Source organism: Poeciliopsis prolifica, unplaced genomic scaffold, assembly GCF_027474105.1.
Source record: "Poeciliopsis prolifica strain line A6 unplaced genomic scaffold, Auburn_PproV2 SCAFFOLD011, whole genome shotgun sequence".
NCBI classification, from domain to species: domain Eukaryota; kingdom Metazoa; phylum Chordata; class Actinopteri; order Cyprinodontiformes; family Poeciliidae; genus Poeciliopsis; species Poeciliopsis prolifica.
The window spans coordinates 972,268-998,681 of record NW_026562386.1 but is presented as its reverse complement, the minus strand read 5'-3'; the positions used below and the strand labels follow the sequence as shown (position 1 = coordinate 998,681).

Below are 26,414 nucleotides of genomic sequence, written 5' to 3'. Positions count from 1 at the left end.
TTCGCTTAGGCATTTACTCATTTCATTGCACACTAATTAGTTTGTTTGCATGCGTGCGTGTGTGTGAGTGTGTTTGTACACACAGGTCAGTGCTGCAGCTTTTAAAAATTAACGTTGTGCAAGCCATGTGGGGGAATGAGCCCTGCTGTGGATGTGTCGTGGCATCTCAAACATTTCCTGTCAGATAGGATTATGAGCCCTCTGCGCTCTTATGGCCAAGGGCCTCACCATGGTGCTCAAAAAAACACTGAAATGCAGTTTACTGTGAGGCGGGAAGTCCGTGCGCAGCGGATCCAACAGCACGCAGTCGGTGAGCTCGGCATGGCTGGAGCAGAGCACACGTTAAACACAGATGTTCTTGGAGAAGAAATTTGTACATGTTTTCGTTTATTGCCCTGAAATCTAACTCCTATCAACTGAGTACATAGCCGACATTTGAAGAGACTTCAAATTCTTTCAGCGTTTGCTTTATGAGATTTTTACATGCTTTAGATCAAATATGATTCTCCTGCTGTGAGAGCAGGGCCCCCTTTCTGCCTCGCTGGCCTTGATAGCTATGACCTCTTATGTGCCGGGGTCACTGGGAATCTCTGCCCAGTCTCATTCCCATAACTGTTTTCTTAGGATATTCACAACTAAGTAAAAGTTAAATACCTCTAATTGGTTTTCATGCTTTGTCAATAAAATTTGTTTTTGTGCAATTCATTCTTTGTCCCATTCGTTATAGTACAAACCTTCTCACCATTTGCATGCTAATGTTTTTTAACTTTATATTCCTGAAACCCAACAGGACTATAATTCTTGCAGTTTCTGAGTAATATTGAGTGTAAAGGTTAGAAATTCACCTGGATTATTACAGAAACATCACATAAAATGTTTTATGATTAAAAAAAAACTCAAGTTATTGATTAGCAGTTAACAAGAAGAGGCTAAAACCTCAAATTCAAGGTATATTGGCATTGAACTTGTACCAGTTGAACTCTGCTTTTCCTTCAAAAATGCCTCATGTTCCTTGTTCCCTGGATTCAATAGGTTGCCTGAATTATTCCTCTGAGAGTTTGGTCACCTGCTGGTCAGGCCTTTGATGCAATGTAAATCCTGCAGGATGCAACATCTGTGTCTAGCACCAGCACGTTAGATGGCAGGCAAAGGTGGATGTCTGGGCATGCAGTAGTAATCTTTATTGTAAAGTTATAGTCTGGCGCCTGAATGAATTTCAGTCTCTTATCTTGTATGAACCATTGACACCCCACAGGTCATTTGTCTTGTGTTCTTAGGACCAGAACTAAAAATGGAGGCAGCATCTAGTTCACATGCTCGTCTGATGCAACTTTCTGAAAATCTGAACTGTGCAGAAATCTTCTACTCCTTTCAATTCAAGACTGAAAACACGGCTGTTTCCTTCTGCTTTTTCTTTATTTGTTCACTGACCTCTCTGACAGACGTATTTTCATCGCAGAGGTTTCCTGGAAAGTGCAACTTTTCTCAAACTCACAGGAAGTTACTGTTTCCTCACATCCTGCATGCTTGCAAACACAGCCTCCTTTTTTTTCTTGTTTGTTTGGCTGCATACGTGTCAGAGAGAGAATAGTTGTGTTAGTCATCCTCGGCATTCCTGCTCCAGGAGCTTCAGGAGTTAGGAATGATGGTGAGACATCCACTAAATAATGGAGGGAAATGAAGACAGCAGGGTGTCCTCTGGAACAGACGTGCAGAGTGACAATTACTTCTTACTCTCATTCTTGAAATCCCTAAAAGGTTAACATGCTTTTCTCCGCTGCGGTGCGCTGCATGCCTCTGTTCAACCCAGTGACGACTTCTGAGCCTTCAATATATTACCTTCTCGGCTTTCACTCATCAGTCCACCTAATCTCATGCCATGCCATCATGTCTGGATTTCACTGCTATCTCTAGGCTGTGTTAGTTGACCTTCAAAGCTTCTATTAGCTTCTCTGTTTGTCCATAGAAGATGAAGGTAAAGATTTGACAATGATGAAAGTAAAGCTGAACATGGTCTCTTTGTAGTTATGTGGGGGAAAAGTATTTCTGTCCAAAATGCTTTTTTTCTTCAGTTTTTTCTTTTTTCTTTTTCTTTTTTTTTGTCAGACTTGAATGTTTGAGATATTGTGAAATGCCCAGTCTTTCATTCGTGTTTCAATTTGATGATCTGAACAATTTTAATTGCAGACTTTGACTAGGCCACTCTAAAACTCATTTTGGTTTCTGCCATTCACATGTGAACTTGCTGGTGTGCCCTGAATTATTGTCCTGCTGCATGTCAAGATCTTCAGGTAGAGAGCAACTTTCGTGCTGCCATAAATTGCAATATATATATTCTCTAAGAGTGGATTTTTTTTTTCTCGGGTTGGCTTAGGGAGGTTCATTACTGATGAATGTTTTCTTTCCTTGTAGTTTGCTTGTCACAAAGGATTAAAAATGGAGTTGCAGCCTAATAGAAGTCAATGACGTTAAATTTATTCAAATCAGCGTGTGATGTGTTGCTTTTGAGATCTTATCCCCTACTTCATTGTGCCAGACACAGGCTGTTTTTTTCCTTAATGGATGAAATTATTTAAATACAGCTGAGCTGACTGCCTTACAAATTTATTTGATCTTAAACATTTAAGCATGACAACACATCACAAACAGAATAAACATGTAACTGTGGAATTTTCTTTTTCCAAGTATATCGTATAAGATACGACACTCGATTATTGGGAAGTGTTCTTTATTTTCATCGCAGCGGAAGCCATTTTCATTATAATCACACGTTTTTTTCTGTTAATTTCCACTTGTTGTTCTGTTTGACTGCGGTCCATGAACTCCTGTGACCTGTGGCATTGTTATGGATGCTGGTAAACAAAGCTTTGGTGCCACTCCAACAAGCTGGAACATTTTACCGCAACCCAAATGAGAAAGGAAAAGAAAAAAAGACGCTTGTGACAAGTAAAACAGAAACTATGTTGCTTGGTCGACAGGGGGGCAGGCTTTCATGTGTTTTCCATTTTCTCCCTCGGTACATTCTTGTCATAAGGAACGGCGGTAACAGATCCCCCTCTCACTCCACTACTGACCATGATCTGAAGGAGTAGCATTCCTTTGATCTTATCTCACAGTATTAGGAAACTGCAGCTGTTCAGTTAATATTTCTAGATGTTTGCATTTACAGGCGGTGGATGAAAAATGCAAAAGTTGCGTTTGATGAACTCGTTTTCTGTCTGTGGCCATGCTGGGGGTTAAGAGGTCGGAATCAAGGCTGCTGTTTGCAGGGGGTCTTAAATCAAGCTTCCTCTGGCCATTCTTCTTCAGCAAATAAATCCCAACACAGCTTACCAGAGATAAGAACCAATTTCCTGTGAGTCAAGTAGTTTTTAACCCGACATGCGTATTTTCTACCTATTCTCATCATTCTTATGGGATCTCTGTTTGGAAACTTTAGTTTGGGCCCCTAATCCTTTCTCCTTTAAGCCTCTTAATGCACCCTTCATTTGAATACCTTTGTCTTGAACAAGCAAGTCGTCTTTATAAATAAACGAGGCTTTCTAACTAATTGTGGCTGCTTAATGTCTCTTTTAATATCACAGACAACATATTTGGATTTTATGCAACATTCGGTCATTTATTTGAATTAGATTCGTATGACTGTTTAGTTCAAGAATGCGAACTGTGACATTGTCAATAATCTGAACAAAAGTGACTCTTGACAATTGTGTCAAGGAGGTTGATTATGTAAGTTTATTAAAAACACATGGCCTAATAATGGAGTGAGAGTTTTGGCAAGCCTTTTTTTGAGCTTTGCCTAGTCTTTATGTAACGCTTTTGATTAAGATGAATTGATTGCTCCCCAGGTTTTGGCACAAATCATGTCTCCATGGTTTCTAATTTACAGCAGGTTATCAGTTATACACTTAGATCATGCCAGTTCTGATCCTGGAAAATGGAGTTCATCCTTCTTGCTTAAACAAAACTGAAGGCTCTCTAGCCACCGTCTGTCTATCCTGTGTAAGGGAAATCAGTGCTTCTAGGTTTTCAGGTTGAGTGTTGAAAAGTTGCTCAGAGTTTGTAATATTTCCTGCCGTTTTGTCTCACACTTCTTCTTGTCTGTCCTGCAGGACTGCTCCACCTCCGAGGAGTTTACAGTAGCTGCTGCCCTGCTGCCCCTGTCAACAGCCTATTACAGGGTAAGGAAACTCCTGGAAAACAATCATACATGAGCCTCCAGGCCAGAGATTCATCCTACCTACAGTATTCATGTGGTCTATATCTCTACATTTCTCTGAACTAGAAAGTGTTGTTGGCAAATTATTTTGTCACCTTTTACAACATACAATCAAGACTTTCTAAAACTAAATTATTTTAAAAAACAGCATTTTCTTTGAATCTGTAAAAAGTTGGAAATTCCAACTGTGATGTTAACATTTGGTTTATCCATATTAACATTACTTAGAATGTTATTACTTATAACCAAAATTCTAAATGTTTTACATATGAGTCAGTGTTTTACATATGGTTTCCACACTCTTAAAAATAATGGCGATAGAATGTTTATTTCTCCCTCTGGTGGTTTGTATGTCATTGACACAGACAATAATGTCCAACCTCTGTTAGTAAAAACAAAAATGCATCATTATTAGACTTCTGCACACTGTAACTGTAACACAGGATTCATCATCATCAGCCAGGTATGTATGGTCAGCTTAAAGGTGGATTAAAAGGGATGCACATAAGTGAATGCTTTATGTACAGTTTTTTTTTTGTTGATGTTTTTGTTGTTTTTGGTTTTTTCTGTGCACACTCAAACCAAACTTTAAACAGCGTACAGATCAGATAAGAATATGCATGCTTTGCTTGAATAAATTACTCTAAAGTTGACAAATATCTGGACATGTGCGTCTGGAATTTGAAATTGTTCAAAATGTTCAGGAACCCTGAAGGTACGACTGATGTGAGATTCTCCAGGGGAGGGACAGCTGTTTTAACCTGTAACCTCTGCAGATTTTTCAGCCTGCTCATAATGAGCGCAGCATGTTAAAGCTGCCACAGAGAAGCGTGAGAAGCAGACTGTGGCCTTTGGCTCCTAAATCATAACTTTGGTGAGCTGTAGCTGCAGCTTTCACCACAACAAGGTCCTTTCAGTTTGCCAGTTGCTGTAGCAATAGACACAACTCTCCAAACTGGGCTTTTGTCAGATACCAGTGCTGTATCCTGATTTGCAGTACCGAGACCTGACCCTTTCAACATCACCACATGATTCATCTGCTTTGGATGCCACTGGCTGAGGAAAGTTTTCATAATAAGCCATATGTTTTTTTCCTGTTTGCTGTCTTAGGGCTCCCAGCACTCAAAATTAGTAAATTTTGTAAGTGTTTCCTTGCTTACTTTGGTAAACCATGTAACAATTACACCCTAAGAAAAACCTTAAGAAAATAATTACACCACAGTGGTTCCCCACTGCTTTAATGAGAAGATTAGGGATGATTTTCTGCATTAGACTTGCAGCTTGTTGGAAGGAATGATGTTCAAAAAATGTGTTCTTTGCTTTGTTATTCTCAAATAATTAAAACCTTTGACAGGTTTCAACACAGGCTCAACAGAAAAGGGCGAGAAGTAAAGTAAGGTCAGGAAGGAAACGGGCCAAAGTATATTTATTCTTAGTTGTAATGGCACATGGACTGTGAAGTGATCAGCAAAGATGAGGAAATACATGGCATTCTCACCAGAGCTGTCAGTTTGGGTGGAGAATTAGAGGCATGCGTCATCCTGTCACAGTGCCATCGATTCATCATGCCTCTCTCACATGTTTGTAGGCATTTTTTTTATCAGCTTTTTTTTTAAAATCTTGTCCTTAACATTCTGTTAGATGACTGGAATATGTTTGTCTTTCTCAGAATAATCTGCCCAATGGGGCTAAAACCTTACAAACAGTAACAAACATTGTGTTGCTTCCTAATGCTGCGTGATAGTCATGCTTTAGAAGAGGTTGGGTGAAATAAACACCATTGTGGTTGACCTTTTATTAAAGATTTAAAGATGTGACACCAAGAGTAGCAATAAAAAACTGAAATGAAAGTTTCATTTGGATCTCTAGGTTGTTTCTGCTGTGGTTTAAAGAATTGGGTGCTTTTCATATTTTACAGTTGTTAAAGGAAGTTCCCTTGCTTTGAAAGTCTGAACCACATAACCTGCAGTTTGTAGCTCAGAGAAGCGGGCTTGTTGAGTCTTTTTGTTTGTACCTCGTGTATCTCAGCAGGTGTTTTTCCAGCATGAATTAAACCATCTCTGCCGGATTTGAGGATTGGACGATTTAAGGGGATCTCCCAGCTTTCTTTGAAGTAGGTTTCTGTGAAGTTCCTGTAAGCAGTTTGTGCTTCACCTAAATCGTATGAAAATAAGAAAAGTCAAGTGAATTTGTTTCAGAAAAGCTAACCAAAGCCCAGAAAAGGGTCAGGTCTGTGTCATTCCCCCAATTTTTGGTTGATGTCTCTTTAAAATCGTTGCGACCTGACAAATTCACTGCCTGATCCAGGTGTGACCTGTCTGGAGAATAACTTAATAAAGTCAAACCTGCCAGTTGACTGGTGCATTTTTTATTAATTTTTTTACTAAACAACATTCATGCAATAAAATCGATGCTCACAATGTTAGCTACCGGAAAATGCAGTACCTTGAGTCACAAATAATATGCAAGTATTTGTGCAGAGTTAGAAAAACGTCTAAAATGAATCAACAGGATGTCAAAAAATGTCTATTGGCTTCATTATAAATTCCTTTGCATCACTTGCGCAATGCTTTGCAAGAAAATTATGTCCCAATTTACCAGCGTTACACACAGACCCTACTTATCAAAGGATCACTCTGTCCTTTTGCTGTAATGAAAGACAAACAAAGCACTGGCTGAAATTAACTACTTTGGAGAATAATGACAAAAGTATTGGATTGTCAATGAACAAACTGATTTGCTCAGACCGAGCAAGAGTAGAGTTTCTAGTTATTCTCCCTCTAATGCTGCTTGCAGTTCAAGCTTTCCGATTCTAATAACAATATTATAGCATCATTTTCAAGTGCTCTTTTATACCAGAATCTTGGTAAGAAACTGTCCTCTCCAACTCCTGTCAGCTCAAATGTCAGACACTGAGCCAGTTCTTGTTTGGTATTCTTGGCCAGACTTTTCGCTGCCTCATGCTGTTTTCATGCGTGGTAGCGCTGTCGCCATAGTCCTCAAGTTTGCAGGTCAAAGAACGTGGGAAGCGTCCTGTGAAATTACTGTCCCCTAGGTTATGCCCGTCGGAGACGCTGCTTAGTTTTTTGCTTCCCAGAGGCTGACGCTAAGCTGACGTTGTTGGCCAGATTCTGTGTTTTGATGTTTTACTTTCATATCTCTTGGGTCTTCCCTCAGCTTTTGTGATAGTTTAAATCAGTGGTTGCCAACAATTTCAGCTTTAGCCCCTCAAGATAACAATAGAAGAAATTTGTGACCCCAACTATTAATTGATTATATAAGTATCATCACCAAGTTCATTAGAAAAGGGCATATTGATCAAGTAAGCAACATCAAGAGTTGATATTTCGGTTCAGTATGGTTACTTTTAAGAGTATTTGTTATAACCCTGATGTTATAGCTCTGGGCACAATTTTGAAAACTATTGCAATTACAGTATTTGTAAACTCTTAATAGAGCTGAAAATATTACTCAAATTAATTGCGATGAATCAATCTTTGAAGTAATCGTCAACTAATTTAGTAATTCGATTAACTGAAGAATACAAACTAAAAAAAGACATTTACTGTAAACATTTTGCATTTAACATCTTTGTAAATCTGTTCTACTCAGAGCTCTTCATGTGATTTTGTTTCAGCTTCACCCATTTTAAATTCAGCTAAAAAATATTTTTAAAAAATCCTATTAAGCACATTTGGCTATCAAATTTATTAACCGATTAATCCAAAAAATAACGAACAGATTAGCCCATACTGTATTGATGTTAAGTGAAGGAAGGAGTAAGGGCTGAGGTTTACTTATTTATTCATTAATTTTTTTTTTTAACTTTTTTTTTACCCGCTGATGCATCTTCTGCTACAGATGATCAAGCGTTCACGTAGGAATACTATATTGTTACATTTTAGGCATTAAAATGTTTATTTTCTCATTTTAAAAAGGGATTTATTGTATGTTTGCATATTTTATTGCACTTCTGTATAACAAAGTCCTAAGTGGTTAAATGATTTTTTGAATGTGATTAATCATCAGAATTGTCATCTGTTACCAAAATAATTGTTAGTTGCAGCCCAAAAGTCTAACTTGGCCTAAACGCTGTCAATTAACCTCTGGAGTCAGATTTCATCCAGCCATTGTGCATCTATTAGTCACCTGCCCTTTTTCACAGATCAGGTTTTACATTTTTTAGATAAAAGCCCACTTCCTGTGGGTTTTTATCTAAGGACTAGTGGGTTTATCTGGAGATGAACTGATGACTGGACTCATTGTTATTCATCCCTTGACCGACTGATATCTCTTCTAACATTTAAATGTGCTTAACAGCCTGAATATAGCAGATTGAAATGCGCGTACACATCCATTGCTCAACAAAAACACTTGACTGTTAGCATTCCTGTGGACAGTGTTTATCCATGGGCCGATTTGTCAACCCATTTGTCAAACTGCTCTCCACATTATCCTCACAATAGATTATGACGTACTCCGTAACCTTTGTGTATGTAAAAATGCTGTATCATGAAGAGTATTTGCATTGTGACGAATTTATTTTCTTTACGCTTATTTTTCATAATAAAATGCAACAGGTCATAAAGCAAACACTTGTAGCAGACAGTGATGACTTCAACAGAAAGAAAGAGCAGTTTTTAAATAATGGCGTTTTTAAATAATGGCCGTATTTGTCAAACATCCTCATATAAAAAGGCTTGGTTTGACTCTGGTTAACTCATGGACTAAATGTCATTAGCTGCTTCTTTTGTGTGGTTCTCATTTTATTTGTGCTTAATCCCTGGTTGGGTTTGTAGTTCTTTTCTTAATTTGTTGCATTTTAGGGTGTTTTTATTACATGCTTGTAAAGTGCCTGAAGGGATGACTTGTTTTTAGGTCAAACATTCATTCTCACCAAGAACTTGTACAGAATCAAGTGACTGTTTTGTATCAGCAGTTCAAGAATGCTCTAAATTCTTGCAAAACATGTAAATAATGTCGCTGCCTGAAGGCTTGCGACAGTACAGATATGATGGTCTTCACTTAGCGTCTCTGGTCAAGTATGCACTTGTTTCAGTGACGACACGCATTATGTCTTTTGTCTCTGCAATGCGGCGTAGATGTTCTGAGGCCATAGTCAGTCATGCTGCAATGGTCTTAATCGGGTCCTGGAGTTCAAAACGAGATGCCAGAACCTGATAGCTTAATTCTTCTGACCTGTATACTCCTTTCTGTCCCCCACCCTTAGTGTTTTTCTTCTTGTTTTTCACCCTTTTTCCCTCAACTCCACATTCCTCCTCTTTGCGCGTCACACGGCCAGATGGGTCTGATGGAGCTCTACTCCCTCCTTCCCCTTCATCTTTCTTCCTATACTTTCCTTCCCTCTTCTTTCCTCTGTCCTCCTCCTGGCACATCTGCCTGCAAAACACTTGGTGAGGATTGTGAGCGATCATCCATAAGCGAGGCTGACCTCGGTCAATTTGACCCAAGTATATCCGACAAGTCAGAAAAATACAGGCTTAAGATAGAAAGCCCTGACAAATAACACACCCAATACCCCCCGCACAAACATGGACACACACCCACGTAACATCTGCTGCAAGACGCTGAACACACTCAGCTGACAGAAGAGGTATGAGAGTATAGAGGGCTACATTTCTTCTTAAATTTACGCTCTACCACTTAATTGTGCAAAGTTTGACAGGGTCCACGTACACTTCAGACTCAAAGACTGCAGTATTGCACAATGGCAGGCTTAGCTGCATTATAGCTTGACTTAACATCAATCAGCTCTAGATGTATCCTTGTTATTTATTCCAACAATCCTCTGGACGCCTTCCCATGCTCACTCTAAGACAGCACGCATGGTTCCTCTGACAGTAAAGTGAAATAAATCATCTGTCATTCTCAGAGTTAATCTAAACACGCGGTCATTAATGTCATCTAAATGTTGGCTTATGATCTACAGCGAGTTTGCACTCGGGTTGGGTGCGTCGGTCGTTCAGAGGCCGACTGAGGAGGAGAGTTTCCTACTGAGAAGTGAGGGGAAAGTTTAGAATCTATTGATGGAGAAAATCCTGTGGAAATCAAAGCATTTTTGTTGTATTTATTGGTTATAAGTTAATTTGACATGCTAGTTTTTTACCGTATGTCACACTTTGCAGCTATTATCTGATCAGAGCACCTTTTTTACATATTTGGCGTGTTCAAAACATGAATTCTTATGGCTTTCTTTAACAAAGTTTTTATTTTTAGCACTCTTCCACAAAGGATGGATTTGTGTGTGCTGCACAGATCTTTCCAGCTGAGCTGTGCATCCCTGCAACTATTCCAGATTTTTCATAGGCCACTTAGCTGGTTCTCTCCTTAATGCTGTCCTTCCCCTGTCTTTCACTTTACTTGCACAGGTTTTCTAGTTGAACAGTACTCTGTTATATGGTGAAAATAAGATTTTAAAATCTAACTCTGCTTTAAACATCTTCAGAGCAATAACTGAGTAGTTTTTCCCTGCCATTTTATAATTCTGCTCTATTTGGGTTGACTTTTCTCATAAAATCCTGGGAAAAGACCTTCACAGAAACCTGTGTGCACATTAAAAGCCACTATTTGTAATTTAGTTTCTTACAAATGTTTTATATTTGCAAAATATGTTGGCATTCTCTTCTGTACGACCCTGCCCCATCCCCCCATGGCTCTCCAGCAGGCCCAGGGACTGAGCCAGAAGGGGAAATAGCCTTACCTGCTTTTAAGCATCTCATAAAAAAGGAAACAAATTAAATTAAGAAAAGTTGTTTGCTCTATTAATCAAATAAACAAATGGGTCACTTACAAATGCATTCGGTAATGGAGTCATGTGACATGAGGTGTGTTTTCAAACACTTTGCTATTACTGAGAAATTTGAAAAGCAACCTGCTGACACCTCAGCTGCCTGTGAAATCTGTGACAAATCATCAATACAAAGACACATGTCTGCTGCTTTTTCATTTGTTCACTTCTGATGAGTGAATCTCAGGTGTTTGCAAGCTCAAAGACAGCTACAATGTTTGTTGCTTTTGTCCTGCAATTGGAAAGAGGATCAGAGTCTTGAATCACCTTCAAATCTGAACTATGTTGTGATATTAGTTGCACATCACATTGCCCAGGCCTAAATCCTTTTTACGTAAACAGATTGCAGATGTCTGTGTGGAGTTTTCCCCCCCTCACATTGAAAGTGGTCGTCTAACTTTCTGCCCACGTCAGAATCCAAAGTTCTTTTGCTTGAGCAGCTTATAAAAGTCTCAATAACTCCATAAATTCACCCTCTATTCACGTCACTAACAGATATCTTGAATTTTAAAGTGAAGATGGAAAAGTCTGAGTCAACCGGGACAGGGTTGAAATGGAACATGCCATTCAGGAAGAACTCAAACGAGCAAGTCGCCGGTTTGCTAAACCGTTCAAGAAAAAGAACGCTTTTGGATAGAGGTTCTCATCTAATCTTTTATGACGTGATCAATTGGTGAAACTGTTTACACGATGTCTTAAAATGTCCCTCCCAGCATTATCTTTCACGCCTCAAAAAAATCATGTTGAGATTATGACGAGGTAATGGTAAGGACACATACCACACCAACCATGGTTTGTTTCCAGTTATAATGAATTGGAACAAAACATGTTGTTATGGGGTTGAAAATTAGGTCAAGAGTTGTCCTTTTGACTCGTAGCGTCAAGTGACTCAGACAACCGTTGTAGATTTTTTTCCCCCTTAATTATGAGTAAAATATGTTACTTTTTTAGTTTCTCTTATTTGCCATTAGGATATGAAAGGTTCAATCATTAAACACCTCAAAACCTTTGAAAATGGACTTTAATCAGAGACATGTTGTTTCTCCTGAAAATTGGTTTCATCTTGGTAATTTAACATTTAGGAGACGCAGGTTACACAGCAGTTGTGTAACTGTCTAACAGTGTGACTTTTAAGTTATTCAAGATGTTTTAGCAGCATTTTCTTCTTCTATTTCTCTTTCACTAAATTGCAGCTGAGGTTGTAGTTCATCTTCAGAAATTAGTACTTCTGTCAATCAAATCTGGCAAAAAAGTGGCGGAAAATATATTTATTACCACAGGAAAGAAGAATTAACAAATTAACGACTATGAACTGGGAGGAACACTTAGCTCTAGTATGGAAAGGTGTGTGTGCGTGTGTGTGCTTCTGCTGTATGGGCAATAGCTGCAAGCTCAGCACCCTCCTGGCGTCTGGCCCACCATAGTCGGAGTAAAGCTGTTTTGGTTCTCTCTCTTGTAATTAGAATGACGCCCCCTCCCCTCACCAGCTCTCTTTCTTCAAAAGCAAACTATAAAGTGATAATAGACACCACTGGATTGTGTCAGACTCAGGGGAGAGAAATCAGAAGCTAATCTAATAACAGGCCCGATCCATGCGTGTGGCTCTAAAGCTTCGAGACGGATGGATGGTGAAAATTTGCTTTCTGCTGATGCTCATTAATCTGAACACAGCCTCTGTTGAGGTTGTGTTGTTTTTCCTATGCAAGTTCATTTGTTTGGAATTGCTCAGCGTTTCCTCGCCATACATTTTGCACAGTGCAGCACACAGCTGTGCTAATGCTTTTAGCCAAGTACTCCAGCTTCCTCTGCAAGCCACAGCTGATTCACTTTGCAGACCACTCTAATGAAAAAGAACAGCTCCGTATTTCCAAATACGTCTTGACATGGAGCGCTGGAGGGGTGCTATGTTGCTCCAATAGGGGCTGTTATCTGTTTAAAAAGTTATGACTCACATTGAATGATTGATTTTTGTTTTAAACCTCATGGCTCACTTAATTTAGTTGTTTCTCCCACTTCTTAACACTTTAACAGACTTAATTTACTGAAAATTGTTGCAGTAAATATGCAGCCATTGAAAGGCTTAACCTGCCTCTTTTGACCTCACATATGGACAGTCGGGGATAATTTGCTTTGATGCAGCACCTTTTGAGTTAACACTGTAGTTGCTTGGTTTGTTTTTATTGTCCAATGTTCTGGCGTGGTGATAAAGCCGGGCTTGTCACACAGAGTGAGTTTTAAAAAAATTATAAGATTGCGATGAGAAAACTTTTGGGCAAATACTCGATCGTTACCCTTTTGCTTGTGCGTGAGAGCGCATCATTATTTTGTTCTTTTGCATATCCGTATTTGGTTTTTCTTAGTACTCCATCATCGAATCCTCCGAAATTCCAACAGTGGCAAACATTTTCTGAGGTACAAGTATCTCTCCAAATAACATAATTCACTCCGTGTGTCATTGGAAGTACGCTGCCCCAGTTTAATTGCACCCAGATATGCGTTCTTGACTTGTTTTTTAAGTATCGCATCATGACCTCTGCTCTGTTTTGTCTTGCAGAGGCTGGCTGCTGGAGTGAATCAGTTTGCCTACACTTGCATACAGGACCATCCCATTTGGACCAACCAGCAGTTCTGGGAAGCCACTTTTTACAGTGAAGTCCAGAGTCAGATCCGGTCCCTGTACCTGAACACCCCAGAAGAAAAGAGAGCCATCACCGCCGCCCCTAAGGTAAGGGAAAAAAATGTCCGAGCTGTGCTTTCTAAATCTTTTTCCAATGAAGATGAATTGATTGATCCACAGTGAATTATAGCTGACGGAAAAAAATATTTTTAACAAACTTAGCATGATTGGAGCTTGAAGTGAAGCTTTATCTATTATCCTTGGCTCTGCAGGATGCAGACCCCCAGTCTGCTGCAGGGAGTAGTGATGAACAGACAGCCATGGACCTGGCGGCGCAGCAGCTGCGCCTGTGGCCCTGTCTCAGCAAGGACAAGCAACAGGAACTGGTGAAGAACGAGGAAAACACCGTGTTCAGCCAGGCCATCCACTACGCCAACCTTATGGTCTACCTGCTGGTTCCTCTGGACACCAGCAAGAACAAACTCCTGCGTAACACACCCGTCACTGACTGGGAGAGTGGCAGCAACAGCATTGTGACAAACAGGTCAGGATTTCCTTCTCTGGACCAAGATGATGCTTCGATTTCTTCCTGTTTATTTTCCACTTAAGTTAAGATCTCTGGTAACACTTTATTTGAAGCTTGCGAGAAAAGTCAATTAAAAATGTCAACTTTCATTTTCCTACTTGGAAAATCCTGAAGGAGAATGGATGATTTTCAGTGACTTTATGATTAGGTGTACTTGGGTGATACAGCAGGAAATGATTTAAACCCCACCAGCACGTCCACATCTAAATGGCTGAAAAACAATTAAATTAATGTAATTAATTAAATTTGTAGGAGGTCTAGTCTTGTTCTGGACATAAATCTGATTGAGAAGCTGTGGCATGAGCTTAAGCAGACCATTCATGCTGTATTATGTAATCTTAAGGCATTAAAACAGATCAGGGAAGTAGAGTTGGTCAAAATGTTTCTAAAGTGAATTAAAGATTTGTTCATAGTACAAACACTTGAGAGCGGTCGAAATTAGTTGTTACTCCTATATTTATGATCAGACTTTTATTTTGTTCTATGAAATCATCATTTAAAAACAAGATTTGTATCTTTAAAGACACAAAAACTATTTTGAGGCACAGCTGCTGTGCAGTTTCATAACATTTTTCCTTGACAAAACATAACAAAGTCAGAGCTTGATTTAAGCTTGCTCAGAAGATGTAAGGTAGAACAATCAGTTTCTGCTGGAGGAAATCTCAAGTTATGTTTTCAGGATCTGGGAGGACATGAGTTTCTATTAAACAAGGTGATGATAAGTCTGCGGGTGGATGTGGCATAACTCACAGTCTACATGATACCTTCTTTTCAGGCCAAACAGGTTGCTGTACTTCGTTTGTTTCCAACTTCAATCTGTCATTTGTGCTTATGCTTCTCTGGCATAAAACAGAATATGGCTTGTTTTCATCCAGTTTCGGACTTCCGTGAATGGACCACACTAAATTAGGGTTTTTTCCCTCTGCTTTGTTGTAACTGTGGAGGGAGTTAGACAGGGAAAAACACCCCTTGGGTGTTTATTAAAAGTGGAACGAAGTATAAATTTCACAATTGTGTCCAATGATCCCATATTACGTTTTGTTACGGTTTGTGCAGAATTTAATTTCAATTTCAACAAAATAACATAATGTTAGTATTTTATCCAGTTTTATTTATTTATGGAAGTTGAAATGTTTCAGCCAAAGATTTATTTATGTGGAAAATATTTGAAGTGTTTTGTCTTACATTTTCATCCCAGACTTGTTTGTTTCTCTGAGGGAACATTTCGATTTCATCATGCTGCATTTGTCCCAGGGAGAGTGTTGCATCACTTTCTCATGTGAAACAATGTCCAGTTTTGAGTGATAAATCCAGCCATCAACCCTTTGCTTTGCTGAAAATCACCCGGCCATTCACTGCTCTTTATCAGGGCGCATGTTTGAATGTGCAATTTGTCAGCATGCAGCCCTGTCTCTTGGAAGCGGCCCAGTGACCTTTTCTTAATCTCAGTGCGTCATCATTTATATTTGCAGCATCGCTGGCAGCATGGCCGAGAGCTTCGACACAGAGAGCGGGTTCGAGGACTCGGAGAACAGCGACACGGCAAACTCTGTGGTCAGGTTTGTTGCCCGCTTCATCGACAAGGTGTGCACGGAGAGCGGCGTCACCCAGGAGCACATCAAGAGCCTGCATTGCATGATCCCAGGTGCAACATTCACACTCCATCACAGCCCAGACTCCCTTCGCTTCGTACCTCCAGGATGCATGTGTTATGATTTAATGCCAACACCTACAGAAATGTATAAATGTACAGCTCATTAACTCCTGATATGGCAGACAGCCTCAGAAAGTGAATACACACAGACGTGTGCACTTGAAGTGTGTGTTCTCTGTAACCGATCCCCGTGTCTGACCCATAGGAATCGTAGCGATGCAAATGGAGGCTTTAGAGGCAGTTCATAGGGAAAGCAGGAGGTTGCCCCCTATTCAGAAGGTGAGTGTGTTCCTCTCCACTGAGCCGTGTGAAAGCTTATATCTGTACAGGGCTTTGTACAATTAAAGCTTTGACTCTACTGAGAATAACGTTAAGCCAAAGAGGATCATAAAACAAATTCAATTTTGATGTTCTCTCCTAAAGCTGGAAAATATGATTTAGCCATGCTGCGGAACACTGGTCAGCTGCTCCTCCTTTCACTCTAAAAACCTAATCATCTCCTGCAGTCAGATAAATGTATAACGTCTGTCTCTCTATACTTTTCTTTATGAGAAAATGAGGAATAAGCATTTGTAATAAATATTAGTTAGCTAAATATTAGTCCCACTAATTCAACTCACCTCTTGCAATTTGGAAATAAGTCACTTCCTCCCAGTATAACATAATTTACAGACTATTGCGCACACCTGAATATAAGCCACACCCACTAACTATGGCAAGAAAAAAATGTGTGCATATATAGGCTGCATTCATCTATTAGTCGCTGTTCATATTTTCCCTGGAAGTTTTTTTTATTTTTTTTATATTTTTTACTTTTTAATGCAGTGTGTGCCTGAAACATGGCTACTTAAAAATACATCAGCCTACTAGGAAAAGGTATTGATTGTGGTCTTCATCTTCTTCCTGCGCACTAAAACTAAAGTCATTTTCTTCACTGTCACATAGAGCAGCTTGACTCACACTTCCTAGTATCTTCTGTTACTCTTCAACTCATGCTGTACATGCTGCAATCCAGACTTTAAAAACCCATTGGTAAAAACTCGTACCTTAGCCGCACTGCAGCGTTCTAAGCTTGTGATAAAAGTGGCAGCTGAAAATTTGGAAATCACAGTATTCTCTTCAGGAGGACAGAAATGGAAAAGGAACTGAGCTTTTCGAAGTGTTACTACATTGCTATCTCTTTCTCACTCACTATAAATCATTTAAAAATACAGTAGAAAACCTTGCATGACATTAAACTATTAATGTGAAGGCTGCAGACTCCTCAGAACTAGTGCTCTGTAGTAATGACATCCAAATTCACAAATGTCATGCAGCCAGTCTGTTGCAATAAAGCTCCACAATATATGTAGAAGCAGCTTAAATGAGATTGCTGTCCAACTAAACCTATCTTAGCTGTTTTAATGGGCTTATTAAATCAACATCAAGACAAAAAAAAGAACAGTTGCACAATATAACCTTGTTCAACATATTTGTATCATCTGGATCTCATGTGGGTACTTTGCAGCACAGTTAACGCTATAAAATTACAGCTGAAAGGTGACCAAGTCATGATGTCACACCACCATGCCTGACAAGGGCTGAGGCCTATTAGGGGTTTGTGCTTATGTATTTAGTTTAATTTCAACCAGGCGCTATATTAGAACCCAAAAGGTTTCTTATTTGTCTTGGACTTTTAAGTGGATGTTATTCGCCAGACAAGGCCATGTCATTGTAAATGTTACCAGACATATGAGCAACAGCAGTGATCTAATTTACATTGTTATCTTTAGAAAGGATATTTTACTCGCGTCACAACTCTTTCGTGTTTGGTGCCTCCTCTAAATTTAGTCTGGTTTGCTGAACGGCAGTCATGTCCAGGTTTTTTTTCCAGGCATCAGCGGACTTTATGTTTTGACTTGTGGACCCAGCTGTGCCATATGTCTGCCAGTTCTCTACAAATCACACAATTACACACAAACAAACGTCATGCTATTACTGTCTTGGGAGCAGCTTGGAAACCAACATGCACGTTCTGCCTGCTGCTCACGTGTTAATGTAAGACAGAACTTCCACTCTTAAGAATATGCCAGAATCTGCTAGAAAGCACGCCACAACAACCTCCAGATTCTTGATTTGCCTGGATGGTTAATGTCATAATACTTAGAAGCTGTAATGGATCGTTTAGCTTGAGGAGTAATGAGGTACACGGGGACTCTACTTCTCTGTCCCACTTTTCGTTCAAGGACAGATTCAAGAGGCTATAATTATCTCCGGGCCAGACCTCAGTTCCCTTCGGTCGACTGTGGTCTCGACAGGAAACCCTCTGATTGAGCTGATGTCCCTTTTCTTTCAGATTTTGAACTGTGGAACAATTGAATGTTTCTGTGGCGGCTCTGCAGGTCAGAAGGAGGTGAAATGGCAAAGGTGCAGACATGCAATTGAAAAGATTGACCATTAATAATTTTGGCTAATAATTAGTTCTATGAACAAACCACTAAAGTGCACTGCTGTAGGCCACAATGGATCAAAAAGTGTTCGCAATTTATTTTATTTTACACTTTAGTGTTTCACCTCACCAAATTAAACTTAATATAAGATAAATATAGCCCAAGTACATAAAAAAACACTGAATTTGTTAAACTTGACTCCTTGAGAAATTGTAACTCTCAGATCTTTACAATTAAGAAATCATCTAACAGAACCCATCTGACAACATGAAGTAGGCTAAAATATCTCGAAAGTTGTGAAAGCTATCGACATCTATCAGTGTGGAAAGCCTTACAGAGTCCTTTCAGTGACTCAGGGCCTAGAGTCGAACACAGTTATCCACAAATAAAGAAAACATGAAAGAGTGGTGACTCCTCTTTATCAATATCCTGTGAGCAAGATCATAAAACAAAATTGAACGTCTATAGCACCGCAGGCCTCACTGTCCTCACCTTTGATCAACATGTATTGTTCAAGGATACGAGAGGAGCTGAAACAAAATGGCATTTATGGAAAGAGCTTCAAGGCCAAAACCACTTCTGAGCACGAGCATCTCACATGCGCAACCTTCTACAGCCACCACAGAGAAATTATTCTGCAAAACAGAGCAGGTCCAAACTTGATCAAAAAGTCTAAATCAGTGACAACCAGGTATTAGATAGAGGGAGTGTTTATTTTATCTTTTTTGTTTAACCAATTCGGTTTGGATTACCTTTTTTTCCTCTAATTAATGCAATCACCATTTGGAAACAGATAATTTTATTATTTCATCATGTAATTTTAATTTGTTTAAAAAAAAAAAAGTTTAATCAAAAACCTTTGTAAGAAAAAAGTAATGGCTGCATGTGCCATAAAGGTTTTTCCAGACTATATAAATATGAAGTGCTATTAAATGTTTCTTGGAATCCGGGGACACATTCACTTTCCTTTTGACAGAATAGGCCAGTGGATGCACGATTGTTGATTGTGTCATGTGAAAAGTATTTCAACAAACATTCATATAGTTGCCGACCAAGCTACTTGGACATAATCACTAACACAGTCACATCATATACTGAATTTCAAGAGTTTCTAATCATTTCCATTTTTATTTTTTACAATTTAAAACTGTATCAACAAAAATGAAAGTGTGCATTTTGTCATGCATGTCAATTACATTTGTAAATCCCTAAATAGAATTATTGCTAAATATTTTCTGCATGTCCAAAGTACCTCTTATCAGTTGTTTAGATGTCGAAAACATTATGTGAAAATCAATAGTTTAGTGAACAAGACAACTATTTTTCCTCAGTAAGGCACAATTGAGCAAGTTCTCCTGCACATATTGAAAAGGAAAATTATTCCCCTCATAGGTTTGCAAATTGATTGTTTTTCTTGGATGTTTGTGGTTCATTTTAAAAATGCTGCATGGTGGTTTTTGCACGTAAGGTTTAAGACCTCTCCAAAGAGACCATATGGTGCTCTGATTATGATGATAAATTTGCTTCCTGAATCTGATTCAGTGACTCAAATCTCACTGCTGAGCCGTCCAGTTTTAGTGCTTTCTTGTCAATAAAATAAAAAAAGAAAAGAAAAAAAAGCTGGAGCTTAGACGTGCCTGCAAACAGGTACAGCGTCTGTTTTCTTTTTGCATAATGTGCTGAGTTTTTATGTTTTTTTTCATCAGCCGAAGATTCTGCGTCCAGCTCTGCTTCCTGGAGAGGAGGTGGTGTCAGAAGGGCTGCGGGTGCTGTTGGACCCTGACGGCAGGGAAGAGGCCACCGGGGGCCTCCTCGGGGGCCCTCACATCCTGCCAGCAGAGGGGGCTCTCTTTCTTACCACATACCGCATCATCTTCAAAGGCATTCCTCATGATCCATTAGGTATGCACCAAATCACAGCAGTACTGATGTCACAGTCGTTGAAATAGTATAATTTACGTAATACCATTGCAGGTAGTCATAGAATATCCAGTGCCACGTTGGGAGTTTCTTAATGCTATGAATGACTTAAAAATTCTGGGGGGTTTTTCCTGGTCTTTGTGTGTTTGTGCAGTGGGGGAGCAGGTGGTCATCAGGGCGTTCCCTGTGTCCACACTGACCAAAGAGAAGAAGATCAGCATCCAGAACCAGCTGCAGCAGAACATGCAGGAAGGTCTGCAGCTCCGCTCAGCGTCGTTTCAGGTAAACATTCGAGCACGCTTGCCAGGTGATTCCTAGTCTTGTTAGTTGTCAAACTGTTGGTGTGTAGAGCTCAGCAAGATGCTGCTTAGCTCTTAATTATCAGCAGGAATCATGTAATTAGTGCCCTAACCTAACATTGCAAAAGTTTAATAGTATTCAGTGTTGCACCCTTCCTGGTACCCTCGCTAAGGACGCTTGCCTTAAGATAAATTCATATTATGTTACAAGTTAATTTCTTCATTGGGAAAAAAAACCCCAAACAAAATAGTTTCAACAAATCACAGGTGCCACAATACTTACTGTTGCCAGCAGGATAGTTCATACTGTTCATTCCCCTTTACTTTTTTGGCTTCTTGCTTGCTTTTGTGACCTTGAAATGCCACTCTTTCCTCCTTTACCGTTTTCTTCCTCATCAATGACTTCTAGATAAATTACTTCCCTCTGAAGCCTTGTCTATCGCTGGCCCAGTTTTAAACTGTTTAGTCATTGCTCTGACTGTAGATACTTCCAAGTTTTGAAAAGTAGCAGTCGTATTTAGAGCCTGAACTTTGAATGCATTAATTTAAATTAATTACATTGTTTTTAAAAACAGGAAATAATTGTGTTAAAAATCAAAGGTTCCATTTCCAATTTCCTGTGCATCTGTTTGTCTGACGCACAACAGACATCTGCAAATAACAACAAACGGCAAAACCTTTTTTGTTTGCCCACTGGAAGTTCATAAAAGCTTCAAAGAAGCAATGTACTCTCATAGTTTGGAGTTTAAATAAATACATTTGTTGGAATCCAATAAAAAAGATTGCAACTCTTTGCAGAAACCACTTCTTAACATCACCTTGAGACAGAGTCTTAAACCCAGAAGTGACTGAACTATTTGGATCAAATTCCTCCCAACTCTGTAACAGCCAGTGTGACGCATGGACTACAAATTCCTATTTTATGCTTGCTTGATTGCCAGTATATGTGTTGGAAGTCCACCAGTGTGGACAGTCCTTCATCCTGAGATCACCTCCAGTGCTGGGTTACTCCATCCTACGAAATAACAGGCCCTAACTGTGCCATGCTCTTTGGCGGTGACCTTCGATCCTCCTCCATGCTGTGGCCAAACTGGTATCAGTCATGTTATGGCTGCCAGAGTCATCTGACCTTAACCCTGTTAGGCTTGGTAGGAGTTTCTGGAAATGGCTGGAGCGACGTATTCGTCATATGCAAACCTTTTCTAGGAATGTATGGTGAAGTCACAGCCTAGCAGCTCAGAGTTCAGAGAGTTTGATTCTTGATAAGACCCACTTTTTTTAAGCATCATATTATTTTCCATTGTTTCACTTAAATTTAATGTTTTTTATATCCTCTGATAGCAGTGTCTGTCAACATAAAAGGAACCTGAAATTTATGGGTGTGTTCATACTTTTGGAAGGAGTTCCACTGAGTGTGAAATATCTTTTGAAAATCCCTGTGGTCTTGATATTACAAGCTTCTCAGAAACAAAGACAAAAGCTGTTTATGTGAAGCATGGTTTTGTCCTCTTTACTTGCTCTCCTGTAAAACTGTTTTATGGTTCATTCCTGTCGTTTTACAGATCAAACTAAGCCCAGTTGTTCTGCCTGTACACGATGTTTCTGCACTGGCTGTGCATGCGCTGTTGAACCCACACACAGACTCATAGCGAGAACTTTACATGCTGTGTCTTCTGGAGTAAATTTTAAATTGGTGTCTGACATTTTGTTTAAAAAAAATGGCTTTTTAAGTAATGGTATTTGTTTTTCTGTTTCAGTTAATTAAAGTAGCTTTTGATGAGGAGGTTAGCTCAGAGGTGGTGGAGATCTTCAGGAAGCACCTGCAGAGAATCCGCTACCCACAGTCCATCTTCAGCTCATTTGCATTTGCAGCAGGACAAACGGCTCCTCAGCTGATCCTTCCTAAACCAAAAGAGAAAAACACTGGCTTCAGGTTTGCAACCTCAGGGCAGAATTGCCATGTTTTAAATCAATCATGTGTAATAAAATGAAGCCTTAGATAGAAGCTCTGCTTTGTTCTCCTCACAGAACACTGTCAAAGACCATTGTCAAAAGTGCGAAGAGGGCAGGAAAGATCACCATGGGCCGAGGTAGTCAGAGCTCGCTGAAGAAGGCCGACAGAGGCAGCCGGATGACCTGGCAAGAAGATGATGACATTTCAAGTGAGAAAATAGATGTTTTGCTAGATATTGAATTCTCTGTGAAGAAAAAAGAAATAGACTAGAATAAAGTTTTCTTTATGTAATTCTGTGTTTTGTGTCGGACGTAGTATCCGATGATGGCGAACCACCACCCAGCAGCACTTTGAGAGCGTCCGAGAGGTCCACCATGGAGCAGCTGGTGGAGCAGTCCTGTTTCCGGGACTATCAGCGTCTCGGTTTAGGCACCATCACAGTCAGTTCGTCTCGCTCCAAATCAGGCGATCAGTTCAGGATCACAGCCGTAAACAGACTCTACTCCCTCTGCCGCAGGTACGGCTGCCCTCTGATCACCTGAGTTCCTTCAACTTTGTTTTCCCCCATGAATTACACCACAACTGATTTTCCCACACTCTCTTCAGCTACCCAGGGCTACTGGTTGTACCTCAGACCGTGCAAGACAGCAGTTTACACAAAGTAGCACGATGTTACAGGCACAACCGTCTGCCTGTTGTGTGCTGGAAACATCCACGGACCAAAGCTGTGCTTATGCGCTCAGGAGGCTTCCATGGCAAGAGTGTGGTGGGGCTGTTCAAGTCACAGAATACATCCTCAGCATGTGGGTTTGCTTTCTAAGAGCCACAAAAAATTCTAGAAACTTGAGCTTTTTGGTAATAAATCTGCTAGATTGCTACTTTGGATTACCACTTGCAAAGATTATGGCAAAAACTTTACTATGGTAGGAAAAGAAACACAAGGTTTATGGTTAAAGTGGTTATCTTTTCTGTTTTCATCTTCAGCACCAGCCTCCTCGTCAGATTTATCCAGTAGTCTTGAACAGGAGAAGTACCTTCAAGCCATCCTTGACTCCATCCCATCCATCTTCAAAATTAATGGCACCAATACCCTGTCCAACCGCTCCCTTATCGGCCTTTCACCAGGTAAAATAGTATTTGCACCACTGGTTTCTTGAACTATTCATAGCAAAGCCCACTTGCTATGAATGTCAGGTTTGTCAAGTTGTTGTTTTTTGCTTTGGTATCAAAAAAGAGAAAACATATATGTGAGTATCCACTCGTACTTCATGATCAGATTTAAATATGTGACAAATTTTTCATCATCAATTAAAGTTTTATTCAGGAAAATTCTTTCTTACCAACTTCAACCTCAAAATCCATAATGGTTGCCCTTCATATAAATGTTTCTTCTATCTGCTGTAAATAAGTGTTGGTTGGACATTTTACCATTATGATGACAGACCTTTCCACATCATGCTATACCAACTTCTTCTCTGAACATTTGACTGTAATGTTTGACAGCACAAAATGCTGAGAAATGCGTTGCTAGCAGCTTGTATTGCTAACAACACTGAGAATATCATTTCGCAAATTCTTCTAGTTTTTGAACCTCGACCTAGAAGCTTGGTTTTGTTCGTTTGATGTCATTCCCAGGTCCGAGGTTTGACTTGTGTAGCACAAATATTCACCAGGAGCTGTTTCCAGTTCTCTGTGGCATTTTTCAGTTTATACAGGAAGTTCTTCAAATTTGCTCTTCAAAATTTTTCTTTTGAAAAGTTCCTGAGAAAGAAACAATAAAGGTATTTCTCAGTTTGCTTAGATACTGTATATATAGCTGGTAGCTACCAGCTATATAAGTACCACCAGTGATAGGTACAATACAGTGTGAAAAACATTTATTTAGACTATATATGTTTACGTTTTTATCCTGTGATCGTCTAATTCTTCACATACAAACTTAAAGAAAAGGACACCGTACGCTGATGATAATCAGATGTCTTTATGCCTTGCTGTATATAACATTATCTGCTTTCGATGACAAACTGCTGACAATGTTTGGCCTCTGTTTATCTTGTAGCTCTACAGTCGTGTAAAAAATCTAATTTGTTTTTTATGTTGACGAACTGCTGCAGTCTGATGTTATTTTGGTTTTCCAGGTAGAGCAGTACAGATGGATTTTCATATAGAGCAGTGTATGAAAATACTGTTGACCTGTTTTGCACAGCACCTGAAAAGCAGAGTATGAAAATGGCGGGAGGCCAATAATGTTATCAGTTAACAGTAATGGCTCTCAGTCAAAGTGGGGGGCATGAGAAAGGGCTGCTTAAAGCAAACAGAACAAAAGTCTTTGTTGCCTTTGCTGCCAGTCGGACTGCTCACACACCTTCAAGTTTCCCAACTGAGACACACTCTGACCTGAGCTTGTTTCCATGTCTCTTTAGAAATTAACCCATAAAAGTGAAGCTTGGACAGATTAAGTAAATGTAGGCTGCTCTTGGAAGTGAGTGAGGATATGAAGCTTGTTGGTAAATGGAGCTGAAGTGATATCAGCATGTTCATTCTTGGTTTGTCAGGTCAAAAGAAAAGTTTCACTGTTATAAAACTAAACTATATCCTGAACTGAAAGATGAAGACAACTTTTAATTTTAACTGAAAATAATTGGTAAATATCAACCGGTTAGGCTGTCTTCTCTGCTGCTCGTGCCCCAACCCGACCTGATTTAGCTTCAAGGAGAAGCATTAGGGCTCCCGTGGGAAAAAACTAAGCTTGTTTTCTGAAGGGACAAGAGGCCACATAGAGTTCATTTCTTCCGATAAAAAAGAAAGTGCACAGTAGCATTTGTCGAAGTTATTTCTGTTGTTTTCTTTGTTCTCAGGTAATTGCTTTCTCCCTTTTTGAGTCTGGTCAGCAGGTATTTTTAATGACTTATCTTTATGTATACGTCTGTGTGTGCACATGAGTGTGCAGTAAAAGAGACAGAGAAAGAAAAGGAGACTGTTTGTATTTTAGTGATTTAAAAGGAAATTGGTACAATGAAAGGTTATGTCAGAATTACCACACTGTCTAAGGTCTTTCCTCGGTTCATTCATCTCTGACTTCGCCCAACCCCGCCTGAATCCTGCTAACCCAGACAGTTTCTGCACATTTAGCTCAAGTAATTTTTGTTTTTGGATCAGTAACAGTTTTCAGAGGGGACAAAAACAAACAAGCAGATTTTGCTGTGTTACTATGAGCTTATGTAGATATACTGTGAATGCAGTCTTCATCCAATTCTCATTATGAAACTCTATACATGTAGCGTGCGACTTGTGTTTACATCCTGTTTGCTGTGTCATTCTTTCGCATTCAGGCAGTGAAAGAAGAACATCGCGGTTATCAAAGATGGCACCCGTCCACTTGGACATCCCATTCTCAAACAGCTTCACCAGAGGAGGTGCGTGTTTGACGTTGCTTTTCAAATATTCAGTGTTGTGTGTGGTTCTGCTGCCAGGTGAAACATGAAACACAAGGGTCACGTCAACGCTGTAGCTCTCATCTAACCTCTTAAAGTCACGGTGATGAGATTCTTGTAAATCCAATGGCTCCATAAATTTTAATTCTTTATTTGTGAAAATTAAGTTTCTTTGTGTAGCGAGAAAATTCTAGAAATATTTACATTTCATTCGGGTGAAATTTGCAAATGGCAGCTGTGTTTTCTTGGTGTTCTTTTTGCTTGTTGATTTCTGGACTTATTAGCAATTCTGTAATGCTATCCTCCAGATGAAGACTTAATGTACCATTATGTTATTGTGACTGCTTGTGTTGGAATGTGAACTCTTAGTACAAAACCACAGTACAGTGTTTTTCTCTCAAAGTCAGCATCTCTCACCCTTTACTCACCAATTCAGTATAAAGGTCAAAGGCAAAAATACTGTTCAGATTGACTAAGTGGATTTTGAGCTGGAA

General features: G+C 39.5%; 1 protein-coding gene across 3 annotated transcripts in view; it reads left to right on the top strand.

Moving 5' to 3' along the window:
- Positions 1-26,414, top strand: part of sbf2 (SET binding factor 2) — a 97,218-nt gene that overhangs the window by 56,275 nt on the left and 14,529 nt on the right. For all 3 annotated transcript variants that reach the window (XM_055036494.1, XM_055036493.1, XM_055036492.1), the window contains exons 17-29: positions 4,113-4,181; positions 13,582-13,752; positions 13,917-14,188; positions 15,703-15,875; positions 16,090-16,163; positions 20,020-20,215; positions 20,388-20,515; positions 22,290-22,465; positions 22,561-22,694; positions 22,802-23,003; positions 23,093-23,289; positions 23,471-23,611; positions 25,819-25,902. In XM_055036494.1, coding sequence (XP_054892469.1) covers positions 4,113-4,181; positions 13,582-13,752; positions 13,917-14,188; positions 15,703-15,875; positions 16,090-16,163; positions 20,020-20,215; positions 20,388-20,515; positions 22,290-22,465; positions 22,561-22,694; positions 22,802-23,003; positions 23,093-23,289; positions 23,471-23,611; positions 25,819-25,902 — 2,017 coding nt within the window. The remainder of the gene's footprint in view (positions 1-4,112; positions 4,182-13,581; positions 13,753-13,916; positions 14,189-15,702; positions 15,876-16,089; positions 16,164-20,019; positions 20,216-20,387; positions 20,516-22,289; positions 22,466-22,560; positions 22,695-22,801; positions 23,004-23,092; positions 23,290-23,470; positions 23,612-25,818; positions 25,903-26,414) is intronic.